The sequence below is a fragment of the Ptychodera flava genome, chromosome 4, assembly GCF_041260155.1.
Source record: "Ptychodera flava strain L36383 chromosome 4, AS_Pfla_20210202, whole genome shotgun sequence".
Lineage (NCBI taxonomy): Eukaryota > Metazoa > Hemichordata > Enteropneusta > Ptychoderidae > Ptychodera > Ptychodera flava.
Window position 1 is genome coordinate 6,499,979 of NC_091931.1, and position 23,666 is coordinate 6,523,644.

Consider the following 23,666-nt stretch of genomic DNA (forward strand, 5'->3'; position numbering starts at 1 on the left):
CGTTCACAATCGTTCATTCAATGATCATTCATTATGAATTGATTGTCACAGCGAGCGAGGCTGATTTTGCGACCGACATTACTGAACTCTTAACTGTGATCAAAAGAGCATTTGTCTGCTGGAAACAAGTAAGCTATGGTGTAAACATTCACAAATCCGCAATACATTAGACGAATAGACGACACGGTACACTCCTGTCATTCAAAGAATAATTGCAAAAAACAAACAGACCACATGTGTGACGGCATCCATACACTGGTGACCAGCGTTTTCACAGACCTAGCTAAGAAGAATTCTGAAATAATCATACAATTTTTCATGGCCACTGGTCCTTGAACAGGTTGATATAAATTCTTTTACCCGATACTTGTTGATTGTGCAGCCTCTTCAACGTCCATGAATACGTGTTTACGGTCCTTGTTTTTAATGCATAAAGTTATCGAGTTAGAATTTATAATGAAATGTATTGAAAATTTGCAATTAAGAGGATTAGACAATGTTATGATTAGCGAAGATGCAACTCTAGATTTATCCGCAGCTTAGGTGACATAAAGTTGCATAAGGATGTTCTTTAATCACCTTTATGGAGCATGAATCTGAAACTTTATGTACCCTTATGCTGGTGCATAAAAGGGTTATACAAGTGCATAAATACGCATATAGCACCACCACAGGCTTTCTGTTTACACACCTTTATGCACTGCATAAAGGTGCGTACAGAAACTGACCAACTTTAAGCACATTTATGCAATTGCATAAATAATGTCAAATTTGCGACCTCATCCTGAACCAAATTCCCACATTTCAAGAACCATTTAGTGGAATACTCACGGACTGTGTTTAGGCCTGCCACCAAAATATAGATCAATGAATGAGTTCATTTTGACAATAATGTGTGCATCCCCCACATTGTTCCCAGAAGCCATACAACTGAGAAACATAAAGGCAAAGACTATAGTGAGATCTTTAGTCATATTTTTCACTTTATTTGGCCTTCCTAAATGTGTCCAGTCCGATCAAGGCTCTAACTTTATGTCTGGAATTTTCATTAAGTCATAAATCAGCTAGCATTAACAGGTGCCGCCAACTAAGCTGTTCGTGCAAAAAGGTGTTCGTGCGAAGTTCTTCAGCGGGCGGGTAATTTACAAACTAATCAGCGGGCGGGAAGAAAATATCGATATTTACTGTGGGCGGGGAAGAAATTTCATTACTTTCAGCGGGCGGGGAGAAATTCTTGACAATGGGCACCGGAAAATACGAAGAGGGAGGGGAAAGCGGCGCGGTTGATAGAACTTGAGCAGAAATTAATCACCTAACTTAGAGGGGAGCAATGTTCCAAGTATACTGCTAACTACTGTCATGGTTTTGTGTTAATCCAGGTTGCCTAGTCGGCATATAGTTGACAATGCGGAATTTTAGTAGTGGGAGAGGGAAGCGGGGAGCTTGTATTGTTGTGGGGAGTGGGAGCGGGCAGACTGCATCAAAATTCAATGGGAGGGCATATTTTCCGTGTATGCCAGTGGGAGGGCAGTAACGAACAGCTCTACTTTCCCCTCCAAATTTGGGTCAAGGTCAAAATTAAGAAAAATCAGTATATCAGCCTTCGATCAAAACATGTTTTTGTGATGATTTTGTGAAATTCATGAAATTTACCAGTTGGCGGCACCTGCATTAAACAGTATCGGTCCTCTGCCTAAACGTCAGAGTGCTCTACGGTGTACCATAGGGATCGGTACTCGGGCAAATCCTTTTCACACTATATACATCACCTTTGGAGGTAATCATCGGAGGATATGGTCTTGATTGTATGATATACGGAGACGACATCCAAGTCTATGTTATTTGCAGACAACTAGATTACGTAGATTTCTATCTTCAGGAATGCATCGATGATGTACGTGGCTGGATGATGTCAAATCTACTCATTTTGAACGATGGCAAAACGGACGTTGTCCATTTCTCGTCACGATCAAAATCTGATGCGACGAGACAGTCTAGCCTAAGGGTCGGCGACATTGATATCATCACTTCGAACTCTGTCCGTAATATTGACAGTATTTTAAACAGGAATGGTACTATGTCTGATTACATAACCCACATAGCCACTACTCATTATATAGAATTTAGTAAACTTCTAGATAAGGACACTACTGAGGCATTGATACACGCATTTTTAACATCTCAGTTAGATTATTGTAATAGTCTCTTGAATGGAATTAACAAAGATCAGCTTCCCGTTTGCAATCTCTTCAAAATGCCGCAGCACGTTTATTTAGCCGTTCTTGCAAATTTGATCACATTACACCATTTGATTTACATTGGCTGCCTGTTGAAGCACGTATTTAGTTCAAGATTACGTTAATTACTTTAAAATTAATTAGAGGCTTTCACCTGTGTAATTGACAGAGCTTATAGAGCAGTATGTTCCCACCAGAGATCTCAGTTCTGCAGACAAGTTACGTCTGATTCCACCTCGCAGGAAATTCAGTAAAGCGTACGGCCAGAGGGCCTTTTCAGTGTGTGCGCCATCGTTGTGGAATATGTTGCCTGTAGAGATTCGTACTGCAAGAAATGTTGAGTCTTTTAAACCCGGTTTGAAAACTTATTTTCTATCTGTATTCTCAGTGATTTTTATGCTTTGCGGTACATTTGCCTTATCGCAGGACTGCTCGTGTGGTGCGTTTTATCCCTGACACTTGCATCAAGTATTTTGTAAATTTGCATATTCTTTTGTGTGTTCTGTACAGCGCACTGTGACGTATGTGTAGTGCGTTTTTTAAGAAATTTCAATAATAATAATAATAATAATAATAATAATAATAATATAATAATAATAATAAGAGGTTATTACCCAATATCGCCTGTTCCTGTGTCGTATCAGCATGTGCGTCATTTGTGCTGCGACAGACACGAGACGAAGTAGAGTGTCTGATTTATCATATACCCATGCCCATAATTTTAGGGATTTTACTAATAGAACGAAAAACCTTAAATTTTGAGGCTTTACTTTATTACGCCTTGCGCATAAATATCAGAATGTTTATGTAAACAGGCTTCATTCATAAAGTATACGACAAAACTGTCAACATCACGCGCGACATCGCTGCTCGTCGTCCGTATCTCAATGAAACTCAAGAAGAAATACACCGGGATACAAAAATCGTCATACAGAAGGAACTTTTTAAGGTGCAATATGCTATTACAATTGTAACCGATCAAAAACTGTGCTCAGCTTTAAATCTATCCTGATTCGATCGCCGTACGGCATGGAGCATGCGCGGAGAGGGGACGCCATTTTGTTAGTTTACCCTGAGAGTTGCCATGTCAACAGTCCTCGCGTGCGCGACATCGCTGTCCCGCCTCGCGCTCACTACCTATTCGGGTAAGACCGTGCACAGAATGTTTGCTAGAACTTGACCCAAAAAATACCATGCGAAAACATTTCAAGACTCAACATGTTATTTCTGTATTTTGCAACCAGAAATACCCATATTCCTCGAAGCCCTTCAAGTTTTTTACGTCGGCGGCAGCCATTTTGTTGTTCACGTTGTTTACCAACAAACTGCTAATGTAGTTCGGGAAAACTCTAAAACCGATGACGTTCATCGTGCATATCTAACGTTTACTATGAAATATCACGGCTGATATTTTACGGTGAACGTCACTAGGATGTAGCAATATGGGCATGGGTATATAATTATAACAACAACAACAACAACAACAACAACAACAACACAAACAATAATAATAATAATAATAATAATAATAATAGACGTATAGTTGACAAAATGTGGCAAAGAGACAATGGAAATGTTAACAAGTGAATTGAACATAAAAATGCTAAATATCGAACCAAATTTTATTTGTTATAGACGTTGTTTTGCTTCTCGAAAATGTGAAAAAAACATCTGAAAGTCATTGACTTGATCAAATGAATCTAAATTTTTATTAAAAATGTTAGGAAAATCAATGAAAAATATCACTTGTAGTTAAAAAACGATATCAGGTTATACACAAAATATCGGAATTTATGTTCCTAAAGTTTAGGAATTGACCAAGACGTGTAACGACGACGAAAATACCGAGGCGTTCAATGTACGAAGACACGAGTTCCCGTATTTTGTGAATAACTTTTTTATGTATACACCTTTTCAAGTCAAGTGTACTTGAATAGTAAAATATAGTATTTTAGAATGTATCGTCGTAAACTGTTTCGCGCAATGGTGAGGAGGACTAGGTATGCATTCAGTGGGTCCGCTTGCGCACACAATGGAAATTCAATTCGAGCAGTGCGGGGCACGTGCTTGAAATTGTACTTTGGCAGTGTAATTTCACATAAATCCAAAGTCTTAGTTGTGTTGACCTTCATTTTCCATCATATTTTTCCTGTAGTCGTATTTGGTCCAACTGGGTCTGGAAAATCTTCATTCATAGCTATGGCTCAACATATAATGTTAGAAAAGCCGTTCAATGCGGTTGAAACGCAAAGTGCAGGAGGTGAAGGTAATCGGCACCTTGAAAAGTATCTTCATGATATGAACTTTCATCTTCTTGACACCCGCGGGTATTTCGATACCGGAGAAGATTTCTCTCTGGAACTTCAGAATATATTGTCAGGTAAGTAAATGTCCTTGTTCAAAACAATAAATGACATTAATTCTCAAGCTCTTATTAGTTCTTTATCTTTATTACTTGCAAATCTCTAATGAAAATATCAAATTCAAATTTTAAAGTTGAAAGCAGCGTTGGTGGAGCCAAGCGTTTGGCATGGTTACAAGTACTTATACTGGTGATACTATGTGCAAAATTAGAGCTTCACATGGTCTTTTTAATCATCTTGTGACTATTGTAGGTTTGATTCTGTAAAACATTGTCGCAGCAAAACACGTGAGCGACCTAAATGTGCTTTGCATACTTTATAGTAACTAAGGATGACGAGTAAAATATCAGTTCACATGGTGTGTTGTTGTGGCAAAGCATATTTATAAGGCTTAAATTGGTATTCTTTGGAAATCCAATATGGCCGCCAAACCACGTAACACATCCATCTGCCTTTTGCAAACTCGAAAGTACTGCAACAAGGGATGATACCAGCAAAATTGTTCTGGAAAAGAAGAATTTTAATATTATTCGCCGGTAGTCATAGGTTTTCAACAAAACCGAATATGGCCACCAAACCACAAAACTGATGTAAATGCCTTTCGCAAACTTGACAGTACTCATACCAAGGATGTACAATTGAAATTTATCATTAACTGGACGTTGTTTCTGAAGACGAAAATGTTTTAAAGATGAAATTGGAATTTTCGAAAATTGTATTTGGCCACCAAACCACACGAACGACCCATTTACCTTTTGTAAGCTTGCAAGTACTGACGCCTTGGATGATATCGAAAAATTTCAGTTCAAATGGTGCTATGATTCTAGAGAAGTAGATTTTGGAAAATTATTAGCAGGTTATAGTACGTTGTTTTCAAAAACTAATATAGCCAAGAATCCACATTACAAATAGAAATGCGTTTTGCAAACTTGATAGTACTCACGCTAAATTTCTATATAAATAGTGTGTTCTGCCTGGAGAGAAAGATTTGTAGAGCTTAAATTCGAATCTTTTAAAATCCAATATTGCCACCAAACCACTTGTAAGTGCTCATACTAAGGGTGATACGTGAAAAATTCCAGTTGATATGTTGCGTTGATTCTGAAGAAGAAGATTGTTGAACAGTTTTGTTTGTTATCGTAGGTTTTCCACAAAAACCAGTATGACCACCAAATCATGTGACCAATCGAAATGCTTGTCACAAACGTGAATATATCACACTATCGATGATAAAGTTAATTCAAATTAAATTGTGTGCTGATTCTGGAGAAAAAAAATTAAAGATAAAGTTTAGATTTTCGCTGATTTAATGTTGCAGCAAAGGTCACGTGACCGCTCAATATGTTCATTTCAAAGTTCAATGAATGGGCGTCATGCTTGCTAAACAGACATTAAAATTGACGAGACCCTGTAGGCTTGGGTTGCTAAGACTTAAAACGTGGATCGTGAATGTAATGTCGCATTTACAAGCATTGTGGAATTGAAGTGTTAGCCAAGTGTGGCCATCTTCTGCAGCCTGCCCTTTGAGCTAAAGGGATTGCGAGTGGTCAAGTTACTTTGCTGCCATATTAAATTCACAAATCTTTTTTGAGAACCGATCAACTATTTGAGCTCAAATTTCAGTCATCATGTCGCAGGTCTGAGTACTTCCAAGTTTTTAAAATACATTTTAACCTGTTGTGTGGTTAAGTGGCACTATTGGTAATTATGCAACAAAGTTACAAAAACAAGAAAATAGTATTAAAGCCGCTTCTCGTCAGGAACAAAATGTTGCTTATGTATTTGTCAGTGCAAGTACTTTTAAATTCCCTTTTAATGGCCATACTGAAATTTGATTTAAAAAGTGATACAACTTCCTGTGGCAACAATACAAAATCGTCTCCTCCGGAACCAAAAGTCTTGAGCTGAAATTGTCTTCATATCTTTGGTTATTTTACTGCAGCATTTCGAAAGAGGTTTCCAATTGGTCATGTGGTTATGGAGCCAAATTGATATTGCAAACGAACACATGATAATAGTGAAGTTATTCTTACTAGACAAAATGCTTCATATACGTTTAGTACCATTATGTATATATTGACGTGTATTGAACACAATGTTAATTGTATACGTAACGTATATCTTTGTATACGGAACATTGCAATACATCGATATGCGTAGCGTATATGTATGCCGATCAAGAGTATACAGCGACTTTCGGATAGAGTTGTCACGATCAGACGAACCTTGCCAAAATATAGCTTCATCCTCCAAACCCGGAAAATAAAGAATCGGTAGTTCTGATCGCAAATATGTTCGCATGGTTCATTTCCGATATGTTTTTTCTCTGAAACTGAGTAAACAGCAATTTTCAGGGCAGTCACCTCCTCCAAAAGAGAACTATCGTAAACGCACAATGTTCAATACTAATCACACGGATTTCCCACGGATTTATTTTGTCCGCATCGGCAATTCTGTGCAAGGGCGAATCAGAAATATACAATGTTTAAAGATCATTCAACTGTCCACTGATCCAGCTGATGAGGCTGCAGGTGTGAACAACGACTTATTTGGCCTTTCATTGTTTGACTGGATGCTTTTCACTGATACTTGTCTTCTCTTGTCATCAAAGTAAATTAGCAACTCACAAAATACTGGCAACATACCCTATTTCCAAAAAAACATGTAATCGGAACAACACAGTTCTTCATTTGGCTTATAAGGAACTGCCACCTCCCTTTAAAGTTTTCCACAAGTCATTGACAAAGACATAGTCCCAGCTTGTAATTTGGAATTAGTCAGTGAAAGTAACTAAATTGAAGTTAACATAATCGACATGAGGGTATTTAAGACAAGTAAACATTAGTATAAATGGCATGGGGTTATGTACTTTGACTAAGTTGGACAGAACTCGGTATGCCATGTAAAATTGAACTACTCTGCAGGAAACTGTTGAAGACTTGTCTGAGTAATTGGTCTTAGCATTACAAATATCGGAACGCAAGATATGAACCAAATGTCCCTATGTTCACTACAGAGGAGACTTGCTAAAAGTAGTTATTGATACTGCTATGAATTTCTTGACTGTTAAATCTTTTGTATTATCAACATCGGCAGCGCGTTTCATCACATTTAGTGCTGTCATTAAAGGTATAGATCACCTTATTGAAAACACTCTCTCCCTGTTAAGAAACCAGCTTTTCTACAAAATACACGGGGGTTGGTCCATACCTTGATGGTGAAACTGTCAAGCCACTCTGGACTGCTTCCATAATTATGAATAGTATTAATTATTGGAGAACAATGGGAGCGTCGCACAGTGCAGATGTGTAATAGTCAGCTCCGTAACTTTGTCCAGACACATGTCTCAAAAAGTTTCTTTGGTGGTGTTTTAAGTTGCCTAAACATCAAATATACCTGTTTGAAATACTCTCAGGGAAATGGGGATTGCCACGGAACAGTATCGCGTGAAAATTGGGAAATTTGCTGGCGGCGACCCGACACGTCAGCAAACTCTCCCAAAGATGGCCGCTCTGTAGATACCTCTGGTCAACTGCAAGCTGTCGTGGACTATAAAGCTTTGCCTTCTCAGTCTACTTGTCATCGGCGGAAACTAATTTCCATTCCGGTAATCCGAGCACAGGTTCGGAAGAAGATTCTGCTACAAAAAATGATATCGCAGGTATCGTAGAAAGACTCGATAAACTTCTCTATGATAAGAGGGAAATGAATGCTGAACTCGACAGATTGCAGTCTCCAATGGACAATATAGAAGATGAAATGAACGAATTACGAGAGTCGACTGACCATAACAGAGCAAAAATGTTTGAACTCGAATCAAAAATGAAATCTTACGATGAATTCAAAGAAGTCAATTGCAGGTCTGAAACGAGAAAATGAACAAATCCAACGAGACAAAGACAATCTTGAGAACCGGAGTCGAAGGAACAATTTATTGTTCTACGGCTTGGAACAAGGAAACGCACATGAAACTTGGGAAGAAGCTGAGGAGAAAGTTAAAGAAGTGCTGAAAAAGAGCTGGAAATTTCAGACGATATTCAGTTCGAAAGGTGCCACCGTTCGCACTATGCACCGTTAACACGTGGAGCAAGGCCGGTCATAGCAATGCTGACAAAGTTCAAAGACAAAGTCCTCATTCTTTCGAAGGCAAGTAAACTACGCAACTCTGGTATCAGTATTGGAGAAGACTTCATGAAGAGAGTCTGTAATATTCGTGCCAAATTGCTGACCCACCGAAAAATCCTGCTAGACGAAACATGTTGGTTATAAAGCTCTCGTCCGTTTTGATAAACTGATTCATACCACAGTTAACGGCCAGAGACCATTTATAAAGTCGATGAATCAACCAGAGAGGACGTTCGAGTGGGGGAAGTACGGTTTACGTTCACCGTAATATTGCAAACAATGTCAAGGAAATAAAGAGTTCTAATGTGTCACGGTCCTCGCTGTCAACCACAACCCGACACTCAAATGCATTTCACTAGTGATAGCGTTTATTACTGAAAATGGAACACAGAGACATTGTCAGTTCCTTGTATGCTGCCTGTCCGGCTACAGAGGTGAACTGAACAAAATTACACGAGTGCAAAATTTACAGAAATTCATGTACACCAAAATACAGCAATTACATACACTAAATACAGCAGTAACAATGCAACAAAATACATAGTGAATACTCCAAACTACCGTACAATTAATGTAGTCAAAGAAAAGAAACTAACCTGAAAATGGAACACAGAGACATTGTCAGTTCCTTGTATGCTGCCTGTCCGGCTACAGAGGTGAACTGAACCAAATTATGCGTGGAGTGCTTTTATATTGGCAATCCACGTGGTAATGCCAGGTTAGCTTTATTGATTGGTTGAATTAAAACATCCAGGTGATTGCAAATGAACGAGAGCAACAATAAGAGGTAAGTTTTTATTGGTTGAATAAAACATCCAGGTGATTTCATATGAGCGAGAGGAACAATAAAAGGTAAGTTTCTATTGGTTAAATAAAACATCCAGGTGATTTCATGTGAGCGAGGGGTAACAATACAAGGTAAGTTCTATTGGTTGAATGAGAGTGTACGAATCAAAGTCATGAATAATGCTAGTATATTAAGAAAACTCAAAATACTGGCACAGCACACAAAACGAGAAACACAATCAACAGAAAACACACCAAAATCCCATTAGGCCGTTACATCCACCCCTGCGAGGAAAAAATGGCGTCCTCGCCATGGACATTCTGAAAACAAATTTATTCACATTTGCAATCAATAAAAGGTATATTAGAGAATGTTGTATGAACAAAATGTTTTGCTCCCCATGGAGCTGGATTATATCTGTCTGGAGGTTGTCTCTGGCGTGTTGGGTAACGTGGTTCAGTTTGTGTACTAAAACTTGAGTCTGTTGAAATAGGGTCGGTTGCAGTGCTGACATCTCCATTTTTGGGCAATGAACCATCAGTATGTTGACTTTGACTCTCCTCATCTGATGTGATTGTAGAGGTTAGTAGTTGATAGTCGTCTTCAATATCCGTACTAGCTGATATTGTAGCATTATCCATTGGGGCTCTTACATTCTTGGATGGGATAAATTCTGCAGCAGCAGGATTTAGACATTGAGGTTCTGAAGGTATGTTGACCATTGAAATTAGTTGCAAATTACCACTACCAGTATCATCATCATCCACTTCATCCTCATCAGCATTATCAAATTTGTCTGGTCCACTATGTCTAACATCGATGTTAGAATCATTGAAATCATGGTATTCATCAGGAAGTATTGGTATTGGTAGTAGTAGGTTTCGATGTAGGGTTCTCTTTCTTCCACCCTTAACTTGTTTTTGAACCACATACACAGGGATACCCTCTGTTGGCTGTGAAAGTACCGTATATAGATCCTTCTCCCATTGGTCTGCCAATTTGTAATTTTCCTTAGGTCCAGTATTCTTTACCAACACAGTATCTCCAGGTTTTATTATTGCCCCTTCACTTGTCTATCATACAATTTCTTCTGCCATTCACCAGACTTGATAGACCGTTCAGTTGCTAGTTTATAAGCATAATCCAACCTCTCTCCAAGTTTTGTTACATAGTCCGAGACTGTTCCACCATGTTGTAGGTAAATCTGGTCAGTATGCACCAACACATCAATAGGCAGTTTTGGTTCACGACCAAACATCAGAAAGAAAGGTGAATATCCAGTGCTTTCATGCCTAGTGGTATTATAGGCGTTAACCATTGTGTTCACATGAAGGGACCAACATGACTTGTTTTCTTCAGACATGGTCCCCAGCATCTGTAGCAGAGTCTGATTAAAACGCTTGCACATTCCATTTCCTTTGCGGTGGTATGGGCTGGTCCTGAGCTTCCTGATATTAGCATTTCTGAAAAGCTCTTGAATTGCTGATGATTCAAAACTTCTCCTCTGATCACTGTGCAATCTTCCAGGAAAGCCATAATGTAGGAACAGATGTTCAAATAGTGCCTTGGCAGTTGTTCTCGCAGATTGATTCTTTGTGGGCACTGCCATCGCCTATCTAGTGAAGTGGTCTGTCATCACTAATATGTTGTTGTATCCTCTATCTGGGGTTGGCATATGGAGAAAGTCAATGCAAACCATTTCCATTGGTGGTGATGTATAAATATTCACAAGTGGACTTCTGGGTGCGGAACTTGAAGTTTTCTGACGAATACAAGGTAAGCAATCTTCCACTTTCTTTTGAACATCCATTGCCATTCTAGGCCAGTAGAATCTCCGTCGTACGAGGTCCAAGGTTTTATCTTGACCAAAATGTCCAAATTTATCATGTAGCTCCTCCAAGACATATTTTCTATGTTGTTCTGGCAGTACAAGTTGCAAGTGTTCCACATCATCAATTAAACATTTCCTGTACAAGACACCATTCTTCAAAACAAGACATTTCCATTCACGTAAAAGTAATCTGACATCCTCTGTATGACCATTTACGATTGGTTTGTAGCCCTTCTTCAACTCATCAATGATATACCTCATCGCTGTATCCTTGGACTGTTCTGTCTTCCAGTCAACTTTACCTCCACCTTGAACTTCTACTGATCCCTCAACATCTGCTATCATTCCGAGTGATTCTACATATGGAACTTCTGTTGCATGACACAGTGCCTGGACTACCTTGGGCCCCAAAATAGTTTCCTCTTCTGAGTTCTCTCAATTCCATGGGATCCTTGATGAAGCGTCGGCCTCTATATTCTTCTTACCACTCCAGTAAACAATAGAGAAGTCATACAAAGACAAATCCGACAGCCATCGTGTCCAACTGCATCAAGTTTTGCAGAAGTCAATACGTATGTCAATGGATTGTTGTCAGTATTCACCATGAATTTGCTTCCGTATAGGTAGTCACTGAATTTCTTTGTGACAGCCCATTTCAGTGCCAAAAATTCTAATTTGTGAGCAGGATAGTTACTTTCAGATTTAGTCAGTCCTCTGCTTGCATAGGCGATCACCCGGAGGATACCTTTTTGACGTTGGTATAGTACAGCTCCAAGACCTTTTGAGCTTGCATCAGTATGGAGTTCAAATGGTAGTGTGTAGTCCGCAAAAGCTAATATTGGTGAAGCCATCAGGATTTCTCTAAGTGAATCAAAGGCTTGCTGTTCATGTTGTCCCCATTGGAGTTTTTGAAATCTCCCAGCTTTATTTCTTGATTGTCTTCCACACAACAAGTCATTCAGTGGCTTAGCAATCTTACTGTAGTTTTGTATGTATCTTCTGTAGTATCCAGCAAACCCAAGAAATTGCCTAAGTTCCATTACATTGGTTGGTACTGGCCAGTTCTGTAGAGCTGGTACCTTATCTGGATCAGTTGAAATCCCATCAGCAGATACTATGTGTCCCAGGTATTTCACTTTCCTCTGGAATAGAGCACATTTACTTGCCTTCAATTTCAGACCATTTGACTCCAAACACCGGAATACACGCTCTAATCTCACAAGATGGTCCTCAAAGGTTTTAGAAAAAATGATAAGATCATCCAGATATATGCAGCATTCTCTGAAGGCCAGTTCTCCAAAACAACTTTCCATGAGACGCTGGAATGTTGCAGGCGCATTGGTTAGTCCCATTGCCATGTGGTTGAATTCAAATAGGCCCAAGTTTCCAACTGTGAAGGCTGTTTTCTGTTTGTCATCTTCTGCCATCTCTACCTGGAAATATCCCGAACAGAGATCTAGTGATAAAAACCATTCCACCCCACTAAGGTTCTCAAGTGTATCCAGAACTCTGGGAAGTGCATACGCATCCTTGATTGTTTTGGAATTCAGGCATCTATAGCCAATGCATATCCTCAGCTTTCCATCGGATTTCCTTATGCAAACTACATTTGATGACCATGGGCTGTTTGACTCTCTAATCACACCACTCTGTAGCATTTCATTCAAGTACTGTTGTAACTCCTCGTACATACCAGGTGGAATTCTACGGTATTTTTCCTTAAAGGGTGTTTCATCTGTTAACTTTATAGTATGAGTTACCAATGTTGTGCATCCTAAATCCATTTCACCCTTGGAGAACACATTTTGCCATTTTCCAATAACAGTTAGGGCTTGTTCTTTTTGGATATCAGATAATTTGGCACCTGCCTCTTCTAACTCCAGATCTCGCATCAACCATTCAGGTATCTTTTGTAAAGTGGCGTCCTTAGAGTGTGCATCAATATCCTCTCCATATGGATCTAAAGGCTGTGAGACATTGGATGCCAAGCTGATGTTGTCTAAGGTGCTTTTCAGGGGGACTGTAACTGCTCGTGCTCCAAGATTTGTCACTACTACTGGTGTCCGGCATGATTTTCCCTGAGGCTCTAACTTCAACACTGCTGGAGTAACAAGTAAGCCAACAGATAAAAGTTTATCATTCTCTGGTTCCACCACAACAGTTGATCCACAATTCCTTATGTCCGCCCTACAAAATCCATGGATGACTGTGCGTTCATATGACCGACTGTTAAAGGTTTAGTAGTGGTGACTGGAAATGTCCTAGCTTCAATCTTCTGTCTATGGATAATTGCTTGGTACGTAAATCTCCATTCTGGTAACAGTTCTGGTTTAGATTGTACTTCTTCCGGCTCAACAACAAAGTGTCAGAGAACATTGTGCCTATAACAGGTGGTACTGATCTATTATATTCTGTGTCTTCAACCAAAGCAAAAGAATATCTTTGGATATTTTCCATCCATGACTATCAGGCAAACGTGCTTCGACTTCAATATAACAAATATAAGGAACTTCTTTACCAATAGCCCCTTCTACCCTCACTATGTTGTTCAATTCCTGGATTGGCTTCTGTAGCTTATCTCTGTTGAAGGTTTCAGAAACAGTAGATACCATTGATCCTCTGTCTATGAGAGCTACACAAGGGAATCTTCCAAGCATGATCTCACTTTTGTTGGAATCACCTACCAAGGAATCAATTATGTTAGAGGGACTGCTTCCTTCCCGGCCTAGTACATGTCCCTCCTTATGCCTGGCCGCTCCCCATTGAAAGGACAGTCTGCTTTCTTGTGTCCAAGTTCACCGCACTGGAAGCACTTACCAATAAAAGCTTGCTTAGGTTGAGAATTATTGTTGTACGCCGTCCCTGGGCATCTCCGTCGTTACCACATCGACGGGGAGTGGATTGTGTTTTTGTTGAAGTTTGCTTCTCCAATTCAGCAACCTTTTCGGATAACCTTGTCAGACTTTTGGTGATCTCATCCATTTTGGCCAGCATATCCTTGTCAGCCACACGTCTCTGGTGAACACGTGTGATGGTCTCCTTATTTACCTATAGCTTCCTAGCAGCAAGTAATAACTCGGGGTAACTTTCACCAGTATCATACCTGTGTCGTATAGCACTCTTAACTTGATCATCTGACAGACCAGAAAAGAACTTGGTTCTGAGCATGGTTTCCTCTGCATCTTTAGTCACAGATTGACTTGATCTCAGCTCATCCAACAGCCCTTCAATGCGACATGCCCATTTGGCTAACTTTTCTGTCTTGCCTTGTCGTGCTGTATAAAATTTTTCCAAAACTGCTTCAGGGGGCAACACTTTCCCAAAAACCATATCCATCTTCTCGATCAATCTCGACACAGTGATGTCTTCACCCATATGCAATAGGACTTCGGCAGCAGAGGATCGTAATGATTTCCGGACAGCCTGCATTATTATAGCCTCAGGAAACACATTTTCCCTCTGTAGTGCCCGAACTTCGTAGCGCCACATTTCATAAGTGACATCACCCTTACCTGAGAAAACAACTATTCCTGGGAATTCCACTGAATGAAAGGCAGTTGGGTTTGTGACTGGCTGTGTAGCAACTGCTTCAGCAGGTGACAACGCAATAATCGGAGACGACCCTGGAACAGAGGTAGGTATTGATGCTGCTAATGATGGAAATGGGATTGGTTTTGGCACAGTTGTGGGTATTTCTGGCTTTGCTTTTGGCTTCAATGAAATGGGAGTTAAGGCCTGCACCACTGCTTTCTTATCGTCTTCAGATAGTAAACTCAGCATTCTTATAATTTCCTGTACATCTCCCGATTTTGGTTTGGTATGCTGTTGTGTAGCACTCTGCTTGACCTCTTCCATTAGTGTCCCAGTTCCAACACTCGACTTGATATCATATGACTTGCCCGTAACCTACATTCCTTAAATGTGCTTTTGTGTATGACTGGCAAAGCAGCTGGTGATAGATTCTACATCCTCAAAAATGATAAAAGCGGAATCTTCACCAGAAATATAAATTTGCTCAAGATTTCCCACTCCAAGCTGCTGTTCTAAGAATTCTTTGACACTTTCGACAGTGACATGCAATGGGCAAATGTTGAACATAAATGCCTCGCTCTTGAATCGATACGTTGCAAGCCATTTTATGAAAATTGTAAGTCTATCTTCGGATAGATACAGTAAAATGAGAAGGCACTGAAAAGGGAACTGCTTCTAATTACATTAATGTGGATTCTGAAACAAGTGCAAGTTGGGATATATAGAACAAAAATAGCTACGTGTTCTTAGGAATATGATCAAGTCAAAACTACACAATGACAAATATCAACATGCAAAGAATATATATATCTCAACAAATATATAGCACGAGACTGTATGATGACTAAAATGTTAAAGGTTCTTCAGACCAAGGTGTGACATGAATGGATATTATAATTTATATACCGTACAGATAATATCTAACAAAATAAATTAAATGCTCAAAATTTACAAAAAATACTTAGCACCGACTTTTTTTTGAACATTGAATACTTCAAATATATCTACACTAACGTAGTGTTAGACCAAACTCAATGCTCGGAGAAATTTAATAAATCAATAAATACTAAATTAGTGGGAAAGTTCAAAAAATACTAGGCAATATGCAATATTAACGAATCAACAATGACTTAATAGAAAATTTCAACAAAATCAACTAATAATTACTAAATTTCCAATAAAAATTCGAAAAATCATTGTTCACATATCTTCCAGTAGTTTTGAACTTGAAACTAATTAATTAATTATTTTATAGTCCAGCAACTAACCCAAATTACCATGTCTATGAACCATGTTTTTTAAGTCGTGAGCAAAAATTTTTTTTTTACAAACAGGTGTCTAATACTTCAGTCACAATTGTAACTTGAAATCAACTTGTTTACAGAAAACACTGAAAATTTCTGATTTAAAAATTAACAAATATTACATGACATTTACGCTATAGAACACTACATAGGTCAGGTTGTAACAGCGAATAACCGAAGAGTTTAACAATATTTCATTTGCAAAAAAACACCCAGTCCGGGCAGTTCATAGTCAAAGTTATCGCTGACGGAAAAAAAAATAATTCACATGGAAAAAATACTGTCAAGTTCTGGGCACACAATACCTTGAATACAATGATGAACACTTCTCACAAAACGGTTCCGGCCCGGACAACAGTTCTGTAGCTTCAACACTTGGTACTCTGCGCAGAGAATTTTCCTCACCGTCGACGTACGGACCTGGCTCCCCATCTGTATGCAGTCCGGGTGACTCACAAAGACATCCAACGGAATAAAGACATACACCTGGTTTGGCGTGGTCTGCTGCCCAGACACTTCTGACCAGTTGTGACGTGGCACTTGTCACTATCTTCCGCTCACCATTCATCCTAAAACACTAGGAAAAGGACTAGGACTTGCCAATCCTGCCGACTACGCCATTTGTCACGGTCCTCGCTGTCAACCACAACCCGACACTCAAATGCATTTAACTAGTGATATCGTTTTTTACTGAAAATGGAACACAGAGACATTGTCAGTTCCTTGTATGCTGCCTGTCCGGCTACAGAGGTGAACTGAACAAAATTACACGAGTGCAAAATTTACAGAAATTCATGTACACCAAAATACAGCACTTACATACACTAAAATAGAGCAGTAATAATGCAACAAAATACATAGTGAATACTCCAAACTACCGTACAATTAATGTAGTCAAAGAAAAGAAACTAACCTGAAAATGAAACACAGAGACATTGTCAGTTCCTTGTATGCTGCCTGTCCGTCTACAGAGGCGAACTGAACCAAATTATGCGTGGAGTGCTTTTATATTGGCAATCCACGTGGTAATGCCAGCTTAGCTTTATTCATTGGTTGAATTAAAACATCCAGGTGATTTCATATGAGCGAGAGGAACAATAAAAGGTAAGTTTCTATTGGTTGAATAAAACATCCAGGTGATTTCATGTGAGCGAGGGGTAACAATACAAGGTAAGTTCTATTGGTTGAATGAGAGTGTACGAATCAAAGTCATGAATAATGCTAGTATATTTAGAAAACTCAAAATACTGGCACAGCACACAAAACGAGAAACACAATCAACAGAAAACACACCAAAATCCCATTAGGCCATTACAAATAAAAATTGCATTTTTCTTCATCTCAATAAAACGCTATTCCACTTGCGGTGAATTTCACATGTATGGAGTGCGGCGGTCGGCAGTAAGTTTCTCCCGGATTCATCGGCATCTTTTCCAGCAATAACTCCAGTACGTTGCAAACAGTAAAAAAACAAAACTTGCGATTTCACTCTTACATCGCATTCACCAAATTATTTGGACCAAGTCTAAGCGCCATTGCTAACTGAAAGAAATCTTGGTGCATGATGTTCTTTGCATCAATTGAGGGCGGAAAAATCACAATGATTGTAAAAAGGTGAATAAAACGGGCGACGTACGGATTTCCCATCGCACCATCTATTTCATTAGCGCTAAACTTGATGGTCATAACATTTGCTGACATGCAGTATGCCTTGTGGCTTGTAAGGCGGGCTCACGATGCAATTTAGTTTTATAGACAATGCCCATTTTTTGAAATAGTTAGCCTGAAAATGACTCCAAGTGTATTCCGATTAATTGTTAGCTAGAGGGCATAGGAGTTAACAATCAAACGTAAGAGCAAACTTGTGACTTTTCAGGTGTCATTAGTATGATAGCGGAAAGGTAATGTAAACTTGTTGTGATAGAAATAGAAGATTCGATACATGACTAATTGAGTTGCAACTACACTATTTGATGTTGTTCATAGAATTAAAGGGACAAAGTCGCCCATTTTTCATGAATTTTTGTTTGATACGAGATACTACATATTGTTTGACATGTTGAAAGATACTGAATGAACGGGTGACCATGCATATATTCGACCCCGGTTTTAGGCACGATAAATGAAACCATCACGAAAATGAATTTTCGTGCTTGTTTCATTTAATTTGTCTAAAACAAAGGTCGAATATATCCATGGTCACCCGTTCATCAGTATCTTTCAACATGTCAAACAATATAAGTAATATCTCGTATCAAACAAAATTCATGAAAAACTAGCGACTTTGTCCCTTTAACTTATTAAAAAGAAAAAAGGAAGACTCTAGTTAAAAAGAAAATGTGTTGCCCAGAATAGAATTTAAGTAAGTATGTATAGTCCTTGGTTGTTAAAAGCTCCTCTAATGGTGAAGTTTAAGTCTTTAGAAGTAGGATTCGTCAAAAATTATTTTAAAATGTTTGTTAGAGCTAATTTCCGGAGCACCCTGAGAAGGCGCACACCTCTATATACATACTGTCATACTATTTATGTCCAGCGCTATTAACATGCTTAAATCATTTAATCCTATTCACGGAGATTACAATATACACTCCTTTTAGGAAAAAAGTGAATTTACAAAGAAAATGGTGTAAGGCAACCATTGTATAAGGCATGCTTTGCTAAACACATATCGCACGTTCCTCGCTAAAATATTGTTACAAGTTCTAGTACAAGCAATCTATTCTTTGTTTGAAGAGAATAGCTGTTATGTCAGTTTGGTATTCAAGCAAGGTTTGTGTGGAAAAAGTCAGCAATGATGTTTGAAGCAGTATAAACAAATACATGAAGATAACCTTTAGTGCAAAAATTGATATTCAAGCCATATTTTCACATAACGTTTTGTGGGTATCGAGATTTATACCACTCATGGTCATGTGACACATTGTTCTCACGTACGTTTATTATCGCAACACCAATTGCTCTTAAGCAAATAAGTAAACCAATACGGTTCATTGATATGGAAATTAGTAAACCTTAGAGTTTAATGAATAGACTTCATTATCATATGAATACAGACGTAGGGTCTCCTACTTTCCATATCAATGTACGCGCAAAGGTTTACTAATCTACATACAAACAAAAATCAAACATCTGACAGATTGTACACATGGCAACTTTTAATGAACTAGCGAAATTACATTTCAATGACGACTTATCACCGTGTTGATTTTGAATGAAAATATGGCCTGATGAACTTGTGTACGAGGTTATTAAACGTAGTCGTATCTGACAAGTGGCACGGAGAATGGTACTCTTCAACTTTTACATCAAATTTTGTCACAGGTTGTCGGGATTGTAAAGCGTTAGAAACGGTTTTCTGCAGGAAATTGCTGATATGCAGTGTACGTGCGAAATTCTTCATCAGGACGATGACCAGTGCATGCTTTAAATAGTTGTTCATCGAAGCCCTTATTCATACAAAGAAGTTGCTGCAACAACCTGAATCTAATGAAAATAAACAATAATTGAAAAATATTGCCGTCGAAAAGGAATGATATTTGAGCGGAAAGTAATGGAATCCCACACTTGAAACTCCATTCAAATGACAACACTCAGCGGGCGGGGTAGACCTACTTCATCAAACGTTTCAAATATTATCTATGTCATATTAAACTGGCCTTTCAAAAACACGATGGAAGAAACAATAACGATAACGGTCACGCCGGGAAAATGTAAGAAAATAATTGAAACTAACCTGCCCGAATGGCCGGTATAATATCCAGATATTCCACACATTCACAAATGAATATTTCGCTGCTTTTAACTGCAGTTGTTCTAAGTTTCTCGCTTGGGGTACGTCCCCATGCATCCGACACTGACACGCCTGATCCGTTAGACTTGCGTGTATTTGAAGTACGCGAGATCCTTGTATTTCAGTCAATTGTGCACTGTTCACGGCAGCAGAAAATCTTTCCCTTTCATGTTTGCCGTCAGGTAAAATCCTCTCTGTCATCCAGTGGTATAGCGTTATCAAACTGCGAGCAAAACCGTTCCACTTCGCTTGATTACATTGTGTCGGAGATATACAAGTATAGGTCCATACTGGTGGCGTGGCCGATACACAGTGACATGCACATGCATCATACCACGTGGCAAATTGATGTGCACCTGGATCAGTGCAGTCAGTTTGTTAGCCAATGAGAAAGCTGTATTAAACTATGCTATTGTGTCAGAATTTCAATCCCTAATGACACCAGGTGTTTTAAGGCGCAATGCAAATTGATCATTCTGATAGCACCGCACAACTAGGTCATGATATTTTTCAAATTTCCTCTTTTTTTTCGTGGTATAAGTAGGTAATTGTACAGGTTGTCGTGTGTTTCGGCCTCGTGCGGTTTGCAACATGCCAGCTGAAGCCGTGAGGTTTAGAATTGTAAACCCAATCGAACCCGTACAATTACCTATACTTATTCACATTCCGGGTCAACCATTCACTGATGGATGTCAATTCGGTAGAAGGAATAATATGTTTATTGACAAAATACCGGGATTTATGTCTTAATGCGGCATATGCTCCACTGCATGAGAACCCAATAATTCAGATAAATTCACATCAATGAGTTGCCTGTATTATAGTATAATACACATGAATTCAGGCTTGCGGAATACAAAAAATGGATTATTGACTATATTCATCTGTATATCCACTCTTCAGATAAAATACAGGCAATAATCAATGTTAATACAGTAAGTATTATAGGGTTTTCATGCAGTGTTCCGCTTCGGACAATACCTCAGCTTCACGATATACTCGGACCTAAATCCCGGTATTTGTGAATAACCTTATTAATATACACATTTTTAGTCCGAATTAAGACAGAAAAATGGGCGTTTGAATTAAATGTCTGTCGCGCGCTGCACTGAGCGAGTGTGATCAGACTGGGAACGCTTTCAGCGCCTCCGGATAGAATGAAATTTCAACAAATGCACAAAATTTGTAAGTCAGTATGAAAGCCGTAAGGGACATTTTTTGTGAGGAAAAAAAATATTATTTCGTGCGCACAAGATACTATCTTGTGCGCACGTGAATGTATAAGGTGCGCACGTGATAGTATCTGGTGCGCACGTGATAGTATCTCGTGGCCAATACGTGGATAGTATCTAGTGCGCACGAGATAGTTCTAGTGCGCAAGAGATACTATCTGTGCGCACCTGATAATATCTGGTGGCCACGAGAAACTATCTCGTGGCCACGAGATACTATCACGTGCACACCAGATACTATCACGTGCGCACGAGAAACTATCTCGTGGCCACGAGAAAGTATCTGGTGCGCACCTGATACTATCTGGTGCGCACCAGATACTTTCACGTGCGCACAAGATAGTATCTCGTGCGCACTAGATACTAACACGTGCGCACCAGATAGTTATCGAATCTTTTATTGCCTTGCTAAGGTGCCCACATTTCTAATTAGTCATTCATTGGCCATATCGGTTCTCTTTTATGTTTGTTGTGCATTTGAAAATAAATTATGAAGCAAATATTGAACTTAATTCTACCTCTCGTTTATCATTTGGCTGACTTGTTGCGCAATACGCCTTGATAATGTGTAATCAATTTATGGTTAAAATTTAGATTTGTATTGTTTCATTTTTTGTTTGAACAAATCGAATTATTAATTGCTACTTAAAAATTATTCCTCAGTTCCGACATGGTTGAAACAACCATCATGTTTGCGTAAATGTACCATGCCGGACTAAATTTGCCAATTAGACGTCCTTTCTTACTAATACCTTCCGATGTATTTGATGCATATCAAGACTTTCGATTTAGCCGATATCCTGTCCTCTTAATGAAGAAAATGAATCTTGTAAATGAACTGTCATAACATTATTAGTCGTGCTGCAAAGCTATCAGTTTTGTGTAAAATGTTTCAACATATTTGTCGTCTGATTTTTACTAGCCGTATTTTATGTTAATATCGTCTAATTAGCTTTGCATGACAATAATTTTTATAGCACGGTTTGTGATATTTGTGTGGGATGCCAGGTCTGATATCGCGTAATCTTCATTTTTGTAAAACAATACATTCCGACCACGCTGATGTTCAATGGTCAATGTAATACAGCAATACTTTTTATGTATGGTATCGGGAATGCATACCGCTTCATTTCAGCGATGGTTGCAAAACGATTTTATTCTCATCCACCCCTCTTTGTTCGATGTCTGGTCGAATATAGCCACATCATTGCCTGTTTTATTTTCATGATGAAAATACACCTCACCACTTTCGGTATAATATAGGGTTATTCACAAAATACGGCCCTGTATGGACGAGGGCTCAGTGAGTGACGTATTGGACGAGCGCGAAGGCGAGTCCAATACGTCACTTACTGAGCCCGAGTCCATACAGGGCCGTATTTTGTGTATAACCCTATTATTATACACCTCCCTCCATTAATCGTCCGTTATAAAGTAATTCTATGCTAAATTTTGATGGATGCGGCACGCGCGATATGAGTGGAACGCGCGCGATCTACTGCTCCGTAGTACAAGTCCCTTGCGTTGGCACGAAGCCAATTAATTTTCAGTGCAGTACAAGCAAACTTCGCTGAATGTTTTCAATTTAATTAGTTTTTTAAAATAAAAATCAATTGAATTTAGACTCAGTTTTGTGTTTAGCGTGTTTTAAACCTTATACTTCGAATACATTTTGGTGGAAGTTGTTATTATGTCTATAACTCACCGTAAAATAGTTTGTTTACATCCGATAATCGCTAGGTCAAAGGTCAAACAGGCGCGTCGCGCGTCTCCGTATTCGGGACTCCGCGTACTATACAAAATACGGAAAGTTATTGACGGTCAACTCCCATAGGTTACGGCAGTAGGTGTATAATAATGTATTTTATTGATAAACTTTGTCTCATTATTACTTGTATGTTCGAGGGGACGAATAGTTACTGATGCGAGGCTATTATGACGAAAATAAACCATCCTACTCTGTTTACAAGATGTAGATTGTCATGAGTAACACTCCTCATGTATAAACTGCGGAAACACATTTGGAAAAATTCTACCGTTTCCGATCATCATGAGTTAAACCTACTCAAACATTTAATTTTGGATGTGCAACCTCACTGGTTGAGCTCAGCATCTTGCACTTGATATCTCAATAGAGCAATTAAGTAAATTGTCCTTCATCTCGTGTGTATGAATAGTTTTCAAAGACATTATTCTTTTTGTCTACCAGTCCGTACTGGACGGTGCGCGGAGATGTTGGATTCGTTTGGAAAAAATAAAATAAATCCTTTGAGTATGTTGATACAACAACTTCGAACCTCTCGTTTCCATCAATGCTGCAGTAGACGACTGTAGTCTTTCTATGGAATATTAGTACACGTGTAGTTCAAAGACGTTGCGTGACGACCATTTCACTTTTCAATCAAAATCATTACAGAAAAAAGGGTACTACATGTACATCCTTTCAAGAACAACAGCTTCTTCTTA

General features: G+C 38.9%; 1 protein-coding gene across 1 annotated transcript in view; it reads left to right on the top strand.

Annotated features, from left to right (window-relative positions):
* The window catches only part of LOC139130576 (uncharacterized), a 53,808-nt gene that overhangs the window by 15,357 nt on the left and 14,785 nt on the right, over positions 1–23,666 (top strand). Inside the window, exon 4 of the mRNA XM_070696324.1 lies at positions 4,393–4,617. Within this exon, the coding sequence (XP_070552425.1) occupies positions 4,393–4,617 (225 nt within the window). The remainder of the gene's footprint in view (positions 1–4,392; positions 4,618–23,666) is intronic.